The sequence below is a fragment of the Colossoma macropomum genome, unplaced genomic scaffold (assembly GCF_904425465.1).
Source record: "Colossoma macropomum unplaced genomic scaffold, Colossoma_macropomum, whole genome shotgun sequence".
NCBI classification, from domain to species: Eukaryota; Metazoa; Chordata; class Actinopteri; order Characiformes; family Serrasalmidae; genus Colossoma; species Colossoma macropomum.
In genome coordinates this window covers 39,162,204-39,177,842 of record NW_023494802.1, presented here as the reverse complement: position 1 = coordinate 39,177,842, position 15,639 = coordinate 39,162,204, and the positions used below count along the sequence as shown (strand labels likewise).

Genomic DNA, 15,639 nt, shown 5'->3' with positions numbered 1-15,639 from the left:
AACTCTGTGTTAAACTCTGTGTTAAACGTGTTAAATGCTGCGTTAAACGCTGTGTTAAACGGTGTGTTAAACGCTGTGTTAAACACTGTGTTAAACGTGTTAAACGCTGCGTTAAACGCTGTGTTAAACGCTGTGTTAAACGCTGCGTTAAAGGCTACGTTAAACTCTGTGTTAAACTCTGTGTTAAACTGTGTTAAACGCTGCGTTAAACGCTGTGTTCAACGGTGTGTTAAACGCTGTGTTAAACGTGTTAAACGCTGCGTTAAACGCTACGTTAAACGCTACGTTAAACGCTACGTTAAACGCTGTGTTAAACGCTGTGTTAAACGCTGTGTTAAACTCTGCGTTAAACTCTGTGTTAAACACGCCGATAAACGCTGTGTTAAACACTGCATTAAACACTGCGTTAAACGCTGCGTTAAATGCAGCGTTAAAGGCTGTGTTAAACGCTGCGTTAAATGCTACGTTAAATGCAGTGTTAAAGGCTGTGTTAAATGTTATGTTAAACGCTGTGTTAAACGCTGTGTTAAACGCTATGTTAAACGCAGTGTTAAAGGCTGTGTTAAACTCTATGTAAAACGCTACGTTAAATGCTACGTTAAACGCAGTGTTAAACGCTGTGTTAAAGGCTGTGTTAAACATTGTGTTAAGCGCTGTGTTAAGCACTGTGTTAAGCGCTGTGTTAAACGCTGTGTTAAACGCTGTGTTAAACGCTGTGTTAAACGCTACGTTAAATGCAGTGTTAAACGCTGTGTTAAAGGCTGTGTTAAACATTGTGTTAAGCGCTGTGTTAAGCACTGTGTTAAGCGCTGTGTTAAACGCTGTGTTAAACGCTGTGTTAAGCGCTGTGTTAAACGCTGTGTTAAACGCTGTGTTAAACGCTACGTTAAATGCAGTGTTAAACGCTGTGTTAAGCGCTGTGTTAAACGCTGTGTTAAACATTGTGTTAAGTGCTGTGTTAAGTGCTGTGTTAAATGCTGTGTTAAACACTGCGTAAAACTCTGTGTTAAACATTATGTTAAACGCTGTGTTAAAAGCTGTGTTAAAGGCTGTTTTAAAGGTTGTGTTAAAACCTGTGTTAAACGTTGCGTTAAAGGCTGTGTTAAAGGCTGTGTTAAAGGCTGTGTTAAACTCTGCGTTAAACATTGTGTTAAAGGCTGTGTTAAAGGCTGTGTTAAAGGCTGTGTTAAACTCTGTGTTAAACATTGTGTTAAAGGCTGTGTTAAACTCTGTGTTAAACATTGTGTTAAAGGCTGTGTTAAAGGCTGTGTTAAACTCTGCGTTAAACATTGTGTTAAAGGCTGTGTTAAAGGCTGTGTTAAACTCTGCGTTAAACATTGTGTTAAAGGCTGTGTTAAACTCTGCGTTAAACATTGTGTTAAAGGCTGTGTTAAATGTCATGTTAAACGCTCTTAAACACTGCGTTAAAGGCTGCATTAAACGCTGCGTTAAACGCTGCGTTCAGCGCCGCGTTCAGTGCTGCGTTAGCTGCGAGGTAACGTGATACGTAAACGCAGTGTAAAGGCTTTGTTAATGCTGTGTAAACGTTGTGTTAGTGCTCTGATGTTAAAACACTGTTTTAAAACTCTGTGTAAAGTTGATGTTAGAGTGCTGTGTAAAGGCTGTGTTAAACGCATGTGTAAACGCTGCGTTGTGTAAAGGCTGTGTTAAAGGCTGTGTAAACGCTGGTTAAAGACTGTGTTAAACGCTGATGTTAAAGCTGTGTTAAACGCTGAGTTAAACGCTACTATGTGTTAAAGGCATGTGTACACGCCTGTGTTTGTGGTTAAAGGCTGTGTTAAACGCTGTGTTAAAGGCTGTGTTAAACGCTGAGTTAAACGCTGTGTTAAAGGCTGTGTTAAATGCTGTGTTAAAGGCTGTGTTAAACGCTGTGTTAAAGGCTGTGTTAAACGTTGTGTTAAAGGCTGTGTTAAACGCTGTGTTAAACGCTGTGTTAAAGGCTGTGTTAAACGCTGTGTTAAACGCTGTGTTAAAGGCTGCGTTAACGCTTTGTTAAACGCTGTGTTAAAGGCTGTGTTTTTTTTAACGCTGTGTTAAAGGCTGTGTTAAACGTTGTGTTAAACGCTGTGTTAAACGCTGTGTTAAAGGCTGTGTTAAAGGCTGTGTTAAACGTTGTGTTAAACGCTGTGTTAAACCCTGCGTTAAATCCTGCGTTAAATCCTGCGTTAAACGCTACGTTAAACGCTGGCTCGCTGTTTCCGGGACGACGCTCTGCTTCACACATGCTCAGACTGAGAGACACGAAAGAAATCAGAGTGAGAGTTTATACTGAAAACCCCATTACTGACTCAGATCAACCTCTTTATCAGATTTACTAATCGGATTTATAGATCTTAGTCTGATCTATGAAATCAGAGTGTTTACGCGACTGGATAATGAGAGAACTCTGATAATGACCAGGGCTGCATTGCAGAAACGTCTTCTCTTCATTTCTGAGTTCAGATCTGACAGCTCAAGATCAGGTTTTACACAGATTCATATTACAAAATCAAATCTGATCTTAATTTAACTTATCTAATCTTACAGAATCTTATCTCCAGTTAGGAGATCTTAACCTACTCGATTGAAGTTGACAATCAGCTGTCATGTCTGTTTCCTAGCAACTGACCATAAACACACAGCTGAAACGTAAACACACATCATCAAAATAATGTTAAATTGAAGTTAAGGCTTTTTTTTTTTTGGCTTGTTTCTGATGTAAAAAGGTCAAACACAGCTAATGTGTGGATTAAACTGTAAGTAAGTGAATTACTGTGAGAGCGCCCCTGCTGTTTATCAGAGCGTCGCACTCTCCAGTGTCAGTCTCCATTTTCCCAAACGCTTTAGCCTAGCGCGCTTAACGTTACTCCCTCCTAATAAACAGACACCCTCCTTCCCACGTTCGCTCCGTCTCCCATTATCACCCACATACTGAATATTTCCTCATCAACATAACACACGAAGGTGATCAGATGGGCGGTGGAGATCGAGTCTGCAGCGTCTGAGTATCTTTCAAAACGCAGAGTTAGAAAGAAAATCATCACACAGTGATGCAGCGTTTACAGTAGGAATAATGGAGCTCATTATGCATGCTGTAGTGAACGAACTGTATGCTGCTGACTCAGCTAGGCCTAAAAACCATGAGAAACGGCACTAACAGAAGTGAGGACCCTGTTGGGTTCATCCTAAGTTAGGACAGGAGTTAGGAGGTTTAGTCTAGTTAGGCTGTTTGTGGATGCTGTTTTCTTATCTGGAGTTCATGATAAGATCATGAAGTTAGGAGCTGATATTCTGGAATAGATACTGAACTAAATTCAGTCATGGAGACTAAACAGATCAGATGTCAGAGTTGAGATAGGTTCTTGCGATACGACCCCAGAGTGTTTAAGTGTCTGTAAACGCTGTCAGTGACTGATTAACACTGGACTGTACTGAACTGTATGCAGTGGCTGTCGCCATGTCGGCAGTAAACGGCCTAAGTGAGTACAGAGTAGCAGAGTCTTTGACGGTGTGGTGGTTCAGTGATAAACACACCGGTCCTGTTTCTTGTCTGTTTCTCTGCTTCTGGAAAAGTTGCGTGGACTCTGTACAGGTATCACTGTGTCATGTCTGTCAGTCGTCTGTTTGTCTGTTCATCATCCATTTCAGCATCAGACCCATCTGATCCCTCTGAATCTTCTGTACATACACACATACATGACGAACCCCCCACACCACACTCACCGCCCACCATCTGCTGGGGGGTAATAATAACCACCTCTGAGATCATCTCGATCTGTGCTGAAAGGTATGAATCGGTCCTAATCAGATTTGGTCCCACTGTGTTTGAACGGTCCTCATCAGATCTTCTGTAGAATGTTCTCATTATTAACAGACTCAGCAGGTAAAAGTGCACCATCTGATCTCTTTTGTCCGTATGTGACTCAGATGTGTGTCTGTGAACAGATAAACACACTGAATCTGACATCTTCAATTCTGATTTGAGATGTTTTCATATGTGGTACTGAAATCCGATCCGTATCGCGATCTGTGGCAAGCGTGACTCGCAGTCTGAACAGCCAGATGGGAATCATGCAACTTTATGTTAATCCAACTCGACCTTCATCAGAATCTCACACAGGCTGAGCACTCAGAAACATTTTGTAGGCTGAGCATTTCTGTTATAAAATTATTAGGGACTCATCAGAAACTCCTCCGTGTTTGAAGAGATTCAGAAAGAAATAAATGCCATTCCCACAAAAACCGAACGCGGCCGCAGGAGAACGAGGCTGCAGCGTCAGAGAACATGTAAAGTCTGAAAGCAGAGTTTAATGAATCCGAGGACGCGAACCAAGAGTGACCGTGCCCTTTTTTACGCTCCAACACATCTGGGTGATGAGCCAGCTGTCAGTCAGTGAAGCTTCATGAGGCTCCTGTGATGCTGTGAAGATGAAGCTGATCTGCTGGCAGGCGACTGGCGTTCGCTGGCGGAGCGTGATTGTCCTCTGGATGAGCGTGAAGCAGCGTGACGCTCTGTTCTTTAGAGCATGAGGGTCAGTTTAGGAGCTGATCTGTTCAGACTGATGATACAGATCACATTTAAAAGACAATCTGAACAGACAACAAAGCAAATTAGTATTTGGTGAGAAAATCAGATTTGGCCTCCTTTTACCTGCTGGTGTGAACGCACAAGCCATAATTCACGTGAGCTGGTCTCGTCCATCACTTTATAGTTGGTCTGTGATTTTTTCATCGATATCAGAGGTTTGATGTGCAGTCAGATCCTAATGCAGGTTACAACGCATGTTGCGAGTTCTCCTCTTACAGCAGAATCTCCAATCTTCAGTCCAGTTCTGTGTCAGTAGCCACGTTTACATGCAGCCTAATAATCCGTTAATAATCCGACTAATAGCTCAACCTGAATAGAACACGTCCAGCTCAGTGGGAACAGTCTAGTCCGATTGAGGCCATTCAGAATACAGTTTCTATCGGACTGTAAATAATCCGTAGTAGAAGAAATATATCAGTGTAACGCCTGAATCTCATTACATCAGATCATTCAAAGTCTGTCTGTCTGTCTGTGTGGTGTGTGTGTGTGTGTGTGTGTGTGTGTGTGTGTGTGTAATTGATAAGTTGTCTCTCTCTCTCTTTAGTGGTCGTCACACTGGAGCCGTTAGAAGGGGCGGAGACTTACGTCAACGGGAAACAGATTACTGAACCAACGGTGCTCAAACAAGGTATCACATTCTCTTACATAGCAGCAGTTTAGCCCCGCCCATTCAGTCTACAGCAGTTTAGCTCCACCCATTCAGTCTACAGCAGTTTAGCCCCACCATTCAGTCTACAGCAGTTTAGCCCCACCATTCAGTCTACAGCAGTTTAGCTCCACCATTCAGCTACAGCAGTTTAGCTCCACCATTCAGCTACAGCAGTTTAGCTCCACCATTCAGTCTACAGCAGTTTAGCTTCACCATTCAGCTACAGCAGTTTAGCTCCACCATTCAGCTACAGCAGTTTAGCTCCACCATTCAGCTACAGCAGTTTAGCTCCACCCATACAGTCTACAGCAGTTTAGCTCCGCCCATTCAGTCTACAGCAGTTTAGCTCCACCCATTCAGTCTACAGCAGTTTAGCTCCACCATTCAGCTACAGCAGTTTAGCTCCACCATTCAGCTACAGCAGTTTAGCTCCACCCATACAGTTACAGCAGTTTAGCTCCGCCCATTCAGTCTACAGCAGTTAGCTCCACCCATTCAGTCTACAGCAGTTTAGCCCACCATTCAGTCTACAGCAGTTAGCTCCACCATTCAGCTACAGCAGTTTAGCTCCACCATTCAGCTACAGCAGTTTAGCTCCACCCATACAGTCTACAGCAGTTTAGCTCCGCCCATTCAGTCTACAGCAGTTTAGCTCCACCCATTCAGCCTACAGCAGATTGAAAATGGTCAAGTAAAAGTCAATTATGATTGTTTATAAAATCACGCCAAAAATATAAATGGACACAATAAAATATGATGTGGGTTCTTTAACAGTGCTGCTGATCTTTTCTACAGAGGTCTGTAATTGTGTGTGTGTGTGTGGTGTGTGTGTGGTGTGTGGTGGTGCTAGGTACCGTATCGTGATGGGAAGAACCACGTGTTCCGCTTTAATCACCCGGAGCAGGCTCGGCTGGAGAGAGAGCGCACCGCCAACTGTGAGCAGCAGGGGGAGCCAGTGGACTGGAGCTATGCCCAGAGAGAACTGCTGGAGAACCAGGGCATAGACATCAAACTGGAGATGGACAAGAGGTAGAGCAAGAGAGAGAGAGAGAGAGAGAGAGAGAAAGAGACAGAGAGAGAGAGAGAGAGAGAGAAAGAGACAGAGAGAGAGAGAGAGAGAGAGAGAGAGAGAGAGAGAGAGAGAGATTACTACAGAAATAAAAAAAGTGTGAATTGGTATATTTTGTGTTTCAGGCTGCAGGATTTGGAGCTTCAGTACCGCAGAGAGAAAGAAGAAGCTGATCTGCTACTGGAGCAACACAGACTGGTGAGAGAGAGAGAGAGAGAGAGAGAGACATACACATAATTGGTTTACACTGTCCTGTATGTGTCTCTGTAATATTTATGTGTATAATTTTATAGTTTAGAGTCTCCAGAAGGCTGAGCCATCCATGGGCAGGGTGGGTGTGGTCTGCAGAAGGCTGGGCAGTCCATGGGCAGGGTGGGTGGGGTCTGCAGAAGGCTGAGCGGTCCATAGGCAGGGTGGGTGGGGGACTATCTTGGCGGCTCTGCTGAGGCAGCGCGACAGGTAGAAATGTTGTGTAGACAGAAGTGGGTTCTGATGGTTCACGTACCCAAACTGTAACCTGCTGCTTTGGCTGTGTAATTGTAGCATTATTTGTCTCCCCAGTAAAGCACTTTGAGTTGAATTGAGAGAGAGAGAGAGAGAGAGAGAGAGAGAGAGAGGCTCTGTCTCGAAGCGACAGGCTGTCTCGGCCGTTATGTCCCTGAAGGATCCTCACCTCGTAGATACCAAAGTGAAAATTCTTGATTAAAACTGAAATCAGCCGAAATCTGAAACTGAAAAATCCCAGTTTACTGTTTGATTTTTAAACGTTCGTGACTGTTTGAATGTTCAAGCACTCTGACTCCCTCGTCGACTGTAAAGCTGGCAGTGCAGAGGAGCCTTCATAGAGCAGCGCTAGCAGCCTCTCTCTTCACTGTCAGACACGTGTGTGTGTGTGTGTGTGTGTGTGTGTGTGTGTGTGTGTGTGTGTGTGTGTGTGTGTCTGTGTGTGTGTGTGTGTGTGTGTGTGTGTGTGTCCAGTACGCAGATTCAGACAGCGGTGATGACTCTGATAAACGCTCCTGTGAGGAAAGCTGGAGACTCATCTCTTCTCTCCGAGAGAAACTACCAGCTAACAAGGTACTACATACACCTACACACAGACACCCAGACAGCCGCACCATGTACCAAATACATGTATATATATACGGGGTGACAAAGTAAAGGCCAAAATAACCACAACGAGCTGCCAGAACTGGCTCTCGAGCTCTCTGGAACTGTTCTGGAGGGATTGAACAGTGTTCTTCTAAAAGCAACAGCATCAGACCCACAGGATGGGCAGCTGGAGGGAGGAGCAGAGTGTGTATTCTGGTCAGTTCATGTGGTGATAGATTTCAAACAGTAACTACAAGCAGCAGCACAAAAGACAGGAGAATGTAAATAACTTAGCCAGGCCAGCCTCTTGTTCAGATTTTCCCGTTCCACCTTAAAAGTTACACTCTGGCATCAGGCAATATAATAATAACTGCTGCCCATTTAAGGTGGAACGGGAAAATTGGAACCGGAAGCCAGCTTCAGCCTCGTAAAATTGTGCCTCCCCACTTTTGTGTGCTTTCATTAGTGATCTTGAGTAGAAGGACGTCTGGAGGATGAGGTGGCTGCTCATATCTGCTGCCTCGATACCAGGCGAGTCTTTCAGTTCAGGTGAAAAATCGCTCGTCTTCATAACAGAGGGACCACGTCCAGCATCTGCTGTGATTTTCTGTTTATACCTTTCTCTCGTAATATCGTCTAAACTAGCGCAGTGCGGCTCGCCGCCATCTCTCCATTCTGCTCTTCATGTCCTGCTGTCCATCAGGATTTGGTCATCTGAATCACTTGACCGCAAACAACGTATTGTATCATGCAGTACAGCTGCCTGGAAGCATCACTCGTTATGTTTCTGCGCTCGTTTATTCAGGTTTTTGCTTTGTCACCCACCTGTATGAATCAGTGTCAGATATATTACCTCACACCGTAACTCGTGCCGTTTGTCTGCAGGTGCAGTGTATAGTGAAGCGCTGTGGATTACCCAGCAGTGGTAAGCGGCGTGAGCCCCAACGCGTGTATCAGATCCCCCAACGCCGACGTATCAGTAAAGACCCCGAGAGTGTGACGGTGTGTGACCTGCAGCTGCAGGCCGTCAAGGAGATCTGCTACCAGGTACTGACCTCATAGATCATATGAACATTATAGAGCTGTTTAAATGAAACAGTAGAAGCCATATCGCCCCCTACACTTCCTGTAGTGTATTACAGTCTGTCAGAGTGACTGTGTGGATCATATGAACATTATAGAGACGATTATTGAGTTTATTTTTGTTATAACTAACATAATATTCTTATTATCCAGTTTGTGAATTGTTGCAGCAGTAGGTAAATTACCGGTCCTGTCTGCAGGTGGCGCTGGGGGATTTTAAACATACTCTGAGGGAGATCCAGGCTCTGGCCATCGTGAAGCTGAAGGAGCTGTTCAGGATGTACGGTAAGAAGGAGCCAGAGGACCGAGAGCTGTGGAAGGAAGTAGCCCAGGACGTGTGGGAGACAGTGGGCGTGGGCGAGGAGCGTGGGCAGGATGTGGGCGTGGCCTCAGAGGGAGGGGCGAGGCAGAAAGGCGTGTACGACCTGAAGGCTCACCTGGAGAAGCTGACGGACATCCTGCAGGAGGTGAAGGAACAAAACAACCTGAAGGATGAAGAGATCCGAGCGCTCAGAGACAGAATGATGAAGATGGAGAGAGTCATACCAGCAGTGCAGCAGGTAACACACACAAACACACAGCGCCGTGAAGAACACCACCCTTCATTTAACTCATCTACAGTCAAAATCGCCACCAGGTACAACTCATTCATTCTTCAGCAGATATTCGTGAGGATATTAGATGTAAGATAATCTGTTTGCATAATGTAAGAGAAGGTCAAAGGTTAAAAGCTCCAGAAGCAATGAGTCTCCTAACAACCACCTGGAAGACCCGATCGACCCCAAAACTGCCCCCATCAGATAAACAGCACTTAAAGCTTTCATCTCTGAGAGAGAGGAGAAAATCAAGCTGATCAGATCTGAAAACATCCACAGGTGTTTCTGTCCATCCTTCCACTGTGAGAAGACGACTCAGCGCTGTGGGTCTGAAAGGATGTGTAGCTGATCAAGAAGAACCTCACTGAGAAAAGGAGACGGACACATCAAACAAAGAAGCTGAACGATGGACTGACCACCCCAGAGTCCAGACCTCAACACCACTGAATGTGTTCAGTAGAGATGGACCAATCAGTGTTTATGGGGACGATACCGATCGCTGATCACCTTTCAACATGATTAGCCGATATCCGATACCGATCGAGGGCGACACAAAGTAAGCTTTTTTCGGATGTGAAGACGAATGCGATTTTAGCGTAGTGGGACCTTCACGCCGTTTTTGTCTAAACACTCTGGAAACGTTTAATCTTTCAGGCACTGCAACTAAACAGTGCCTCTACTGGGTACATCTCATTTTACAAAAAGGTGACAACTCGGGGAGCTCCAGCGCCTCCTACAGGAGCTAACGCTGCATGACGAGCGATTCTGCAGGTATTCCGTCTGTCAGTGGGGAATTCGAGGCTCTGCTTCTGTTTGTTGCTCCTCTCATTAGAAAGGAGTGAATGACAGGTGGTTAAATACAGTCGCTGTAACTCACCATCACTCACAGCTTCTCAGCTCTCGTCCACCAGGTATTGTCTTTAACCCTCGCGTTTTTATGGTCAGCGTGCTGTCATATAAGCTTTTGGGCACTGCTGCAAACAAGAGTTCTGCCACCATCCTGTTGCATGTTTGTTTGGGCTGCAACCATGACGACAGAGTCTGATTTTAACACATCCGTACAGCAGAGAAAGCAGAGCAGGCTCCCATTCTAATTTACTTAGCGACACAGTCCGTCAGTTTCAGACTCGGTGTGAAAGGCGGCGTTAAAATATGTGTTAATACTTGACGTTCGTTTTTTCCTCTGTAAAAAATCAGACTCAGGGTAAAGAGGCCTTTAGTCCTGTAGTCAAAAGCTTTTAAACGAGGAGCTGCAGGGTCCTGTGACCGAGGGGCATCGCTGGGCTGCAGCACCCCTAAATAAGGCTCATTTGTCACTGATCAGGATAAGTTACAGAAATATTGGCTGATCACATATTTGAATCGAAAAACGACCAATACCGACACGTAACCAATCGATCGTTCCATCTCTAATGTGTTTGATTACTTCAGAAAATGTTAAACCAGCTTCTAAGACTGAACTGTGGAGGTGTGTCTGCAGATTCTTTGAGGAACTGAAAGTGAGTCTCCTGAAAATAATGGAAGCTGGAATAAAGAAAAGAGTGGAAAAAACATGTTTTTTATTTTCTTTCCTGATGCTGAAAAATCAATAACTTGTACTTAATGGCTGTTTTGACTGGAAATTAAGTGAAGGGTGGCTCAGTTCTGTATAATCAGCAGATCATTTATAATATTACTTTATATGTGTAAATATATTACAGATTAAAGTATGAACGAACAGAAATCACGTTAATGTTCCGCCTGTTGTCCTTCAGGACGACGGCTCATCAGAAGACCAGGTTTGCGAGGACACTGAGGCAGATGAGGGGCGGTGCATTGATCAGGATGGGTGTGGCACCATGGGTGTCCAGTCCAATGAGGACCGAGTGAAGCGGCTGATGGAGGAAGACCCCGCCTTCCGCCGGGGGCGTCTCCGCTGGCTCAAACAGGAGCAGACTCGCCTCCAGAACCTGCAGCAGCAGCAAATCACCAAGCGGCTACGACGTGGGGGCGGAGCTGGGGCCGTGACTGGAGAAGGAGGCGTGGTCCATCTGCCCGGAACCGGCCGGTTCATCCCTCCACAGGAATGCAAGCTGAAGTTTCCCTTTAAGAGCAACCCACAGCACCGGCTGTCCTGGAGCCCCGCCTCCCTGCAGGCCCTGCCCACTGGGGAGGAGAGAAGTGAAGGGGAGGAGCTGAATGACAGTCAGTCTCCACCCACAAATCTTGTGGCTCCACCCACTGCAGCCCAGGCAGTGGCTCCGTTCCTCCCTGCTCCCTTCCAGATGCCGGCCGTCATGGGAAACCAGCGCATGCGTACACCTTCTCCACATCGCACCTGGCAACCACGTAACTATGATGGCGGTAGCTATGGCAACAGCGGTCACTTCCCCCAGCAGCAGCAGTGGCGCTACAGGCGGAACTCTCTGGACAGTTCGACAGCTTCCAACAGGCAGGGTCGCTACGGCAACCCCAATGACCAGCAGCATCTGCATCAGCAGCCGGGGGGGCATGGTCGCTATCGGCGGCAGTCGCCGAGCCCCGGAACGAGAGGAGAGGCGGGACACCAGCCTAGAGACGGTTACTATGGCAACCAGCATCACCACCCCCACCACCACCCTCAGCAACAGCAGCAGTTTATCCCTCATTTTCAGATGTACCAGACTCCGCCCCCCGCACACGCACACACGCTACCACGCAACATGCACGCCTGGGGAGGGGTCCCAAAATTCCAGGGGTACACCACGCCCCCCCGCATGAGGCGTCAGTACAGCGCCCCCGACCTGAAGAGCAAGGAAACACCCGTCTGAGTGTGTGTGTGTGTGAATGTGAGTGTGAGTGGGTGCGGCATGTTTTGCTGACCTTTGTTGCTTTGATGCTGCAGCTGTGATGTCATTGTGATGTCATATGTAACACAGTGATGTCATTAGCTGATTAGCGCACTGACCTGAGCTACGCTAGCACACAGCACTGAGACAGCACACTCACAACACCAAATAACTAAACACACTCTGTCCTGTGTGTGTGTGAGTGAGTGTGTGTGTGTGTGTGTGTGTGTGTATGAGTGTGTGTGTGTGTATGAGTGAGTGTGTGTGTGTGTGTGTATGAGTGAGTGTGTGTGTGTGTGTGTATGAGTGAGTGTGTGTGTGTGTGTATGTGTGTGTGTGTGTGTGTGTGTGTGTGTATGAGTGAGTGTGTGTGTGTGTATGAGTGAGTGTGTGTGTGTGTGTATGAGTAAGTGTGTGTGTGTGAGTGTGTGTGTGTGTGTGTGTGTGTGTGTGTATGAGTGTGTGTGTGTGTGTGTGTATGAGTAAGTGTGTGTGTGTGAGTGTGTGTGTGTGTGTGTGTGTGTGTGTGTGTATGAGTGTGAGTGAGTGTGTGTGTGTGTGTGTATGAGTGAGTGTGTGTGTGTGTGTATGAGTGTGTGTGTGTGTGTGTGTGTGTGTATGAGTGAGTGTGTGTGTGTGTGTGTGTGTGTGTGTGTGTATAAGTGAGTGTGTGTGTGTGTGTGTGTGTGTGTGTATGAGTGAGTGTGTGTGTGTGTGTGTGTGTGTGTGTGTGTGTGTGTGTATGAGTGTGTGTGTGTGTGTGTGTGTGTGTGTGTTAAAGGGCCCATATCATGTACAAACTGTCTTTAAAACGTCTGATTCAGTGTATATCAGTTCACTCTTCAGTCTCTACAGTCCATATTTTCAAACTTAAGCTGCAAAAACAGCCTGTTTTCAGTTTGTCGTTCTGTAACCTGGGCTGGACGTTACGGCACAAATATCGTATCACATACACACGCATACTTCAGAGCAGTTTCATGATACACGATATGCATCACGATATTCAGACCAACAAGTGCTAGATGTGCCAGATTTAAAAAACCTCCTAATACAGGAGTCACAACCCAAATATTGAGAAGAGCCGTTTTGACCTTTCAACAAAAATCAAACCACCTTGGGAGCCACAACACTTAATATCAATTTACTGAAGTAACGTTTTACCATCTTGGCTGTAAACATGTCTCAGTATGTGCTGATGTTCTAGTATAGAATAAAAATATAATATAAATGAAAACACAGACTGACTTTGCTCTGCTTTAAGCTTCAGCTCAGCTATAGCTGCTTTTCTCGCATCTCCAGCAGGAAACTTTCCTCAAAAGTAGAACGGTTTCTTATAAAATGTCTCTCAATGTTTGACTTTTTACGAGGCTGAAGTCAGTTTCTCGTTCGCCAGCTTCTTGTTTGAATGTTCCCGTTCCACCTTAAATGGCATCTGAGGCGCCAGAATGTAACTGCTGCACCATTTAAGGTGGAACGGGACAATTCGAATGAGAAACTGACTTCGGCCTTGTGACTTTTCAGTGTTTGTCAGTTTCTTGTTGCAGATTAAACGTATCAGGAAACCAGCTGGAGTGATTATAAACACAAATCAGTCCATTCGTCTCCAAATTATTGATGTTCATCTTAAATCTCTCTCTTTGCCGTGTCGTTAGCTACTAGCTAGACGAGACTGTTGTCTGTGTTGCTATGGTGACCAGCAGTCTGCGCTGATCTTCAGGGTTAAAGGGTGAATCAGCAGTTCTACATTAACTCCAGAGTTTAAGATCATTTATTGTTAAACTGTGTTGAACGATCAGCAGAGCTTTATGACTGTTTTGGTCCATAAAGAAAAAAAAGTGTTGTGTACAGTAGAAATGTAGGGTATGGGCCCTTTAACTCCACCCAAACATACCTCATAACCGCAGAGCGCCCTGCTTCAGTCTGACCCGCAGACTTAGAGATCCAGATAATCTGATGTCATAGTGCCTTTATCTGTGTGTGTGTGTGGGTGTGTCTGTGTGTGTGGGTGTGGGTGTCTGTGTGTGTGTGTGTGTGGGTGTGTGTGTGTGTGTGTGTGGGTGTGTGTGTGCGGGTGTGTATGTGTGGGTGTCTGTGTGTGTGTGTGTGTGGGTGTCTGTGTGTGTGTGTGTGGGTGAGAGCCGATCCCAAAGACTGTGTGTGTGTTTATAGGAGACACAGCGCCTCCTGCTGGCTGAGTATGGTTACTGACAGTAAAGGGCTCTGTATGTATGAGTTGATGAACACTACCTCCTCTGTGCAATAAGAGAGAGAGAGATGCAGTAGAACAGTGGAGAGAGAGATTAGACTAATGAAGACTGTAAGTAGGGGTGATATAAAGCAGAGACAGGGAGAGAGAGAGAGAGCGAGGGAGGGAGGATGAGTGCTGAAGTGGGTGCAGATAGAAACCTTCCTGAATCAAGCAGCACTTTAGAGAGAAACAGGAGGTCAGAGGTCGTGGAGACCGCAGGCCAGAAGGCCGAGTGTTAGAGGCCGAACACTGAGCTCACTGAACCTTAATGCTGAGTCCCCGCTGTGCACTGAACACTCAGCGGTGAACCCTGACCGCCAGAGCGAGGCCTTTAAACTCGGCCAAAACATGAGGAAGAACCCACGTCTACCATTATGCTAACTTATGCTAGCGCCCTTATGGGATTCTAGTAGTATGTTAGCGCTAAGCTAATGGCGATTTGTATTAACAGTGTTTTGCTGATTTTAGATTAAATGCAGTGATTTAAAGTTAAAAAATATTTACAGTGACTCAGTAAAAAGTCCAGCGTAGAGCCGCCGCCGCTGTTTTCCATTCCTAACAACTACCCGGAACACTGCTTAGACCTCGGCTCTTTCACGGTCAGTGACGAATCTAGAACCTCCAGAGTGCTGTTTTTTCTCACCACCGTGATGTGAATCAAAGCACGCTTGATTGATTCCTCTGTCACTTCCTAATTATGTTGGTAGTTAATCTAACATGTGAGGCCTTCGGTCCAGCTCCTGAAGTCCTGACCAATGGGAGAGCAGCTTGGCTGTATCTACCTAGATACCACAGAGAGAACAGTCCTGATTGGACAGCATAGGTGTTTGACAATTTTAACCCTTTTGTTTACATCCAAAACTTAACAGTGGAATAAAGTGTTCCTGCAGTACAGAGTTGAAATATGAGGATGACTCTATTACCCCTCTGAGCTCTGAGGTCATTCTCTCTCGATGTGCTCACATCTTCTTAATCTCTCCTCTAAAGGCTCTTCATATATCATGATCCTCATATGTTTCATATCTAAATGCTCCGTTATCTTCATCACTACTTTCCAAAACCGCTGCAGCAGCTTCAGCAGCTGTAAACTCTCTGCAGGCCGTTTCACATGAGTCTCCGATGTGGACTGAATGAAGAATGAAGGGTTTCCGGCGTGATGGTCAGTCCTTAGTGATTTCCTGAGTGTCCATTGGTCAGTTTCAGACAGAATGTAGACAGACACACGAATCCACCAGTTCCACACGGTGAGAGGCAGATGACGTGTATCTCAGCCCCTCTTCATAGGCTCATAACTCCGGATGTGAGTCTCGTATGATCTCGAGATAAAATGGAATGGAAAGGGCGACTCTACAGATTCAGGAAGTGAACTGGATTTCTGAGCTGGATCATCACAAAGATACACAAACAGATACAGATTACATTTACAGCATTTAGCGGACGCTCTTATCCAGAGCGACTTACAGTTTGATCATCTTTTTTTTACACAGGTAGGTGAAGGTAGTGTTAG

General features: G+C 45.7%; 1 protein-coding gene across 1 annotated transcript in view; it reads left to right on the top strand.

Moving 5' to 3' along the window:
* The window catches only part of si:ch73-375g18.1 (kinesin-like protein KIF1C), a 19,822-nt gene extending 7,659 nt beyond the window's left edge, over positions 1–12,163 (top strand). Inside the window, 7 exon segments of the mRNA XM_036592261.1 lie at positions 5,133–5,219; positions 6,095–6,266; positions 6,432–6,504; positions 7,285–7,383; positions 8,284–8,445; positions 8,682–9,041; positions 10,832–12,163. Coding sequence (XP_036448154.1) covers positions 5,133–5,219; positions 6,095–6,266; positions 6,432–6,504; positions 7,285–7,383; positions 8,284–8,445; positions 8,682–9,041; positions 10,832–11,866 — 1,988 coding nt within the window. The 3' untranslated portion in view covers positions 11,867–12,163.
* The last annotated feature ends 3,476 nt before the right edge of the window (positions 12,164–15,639 follow it).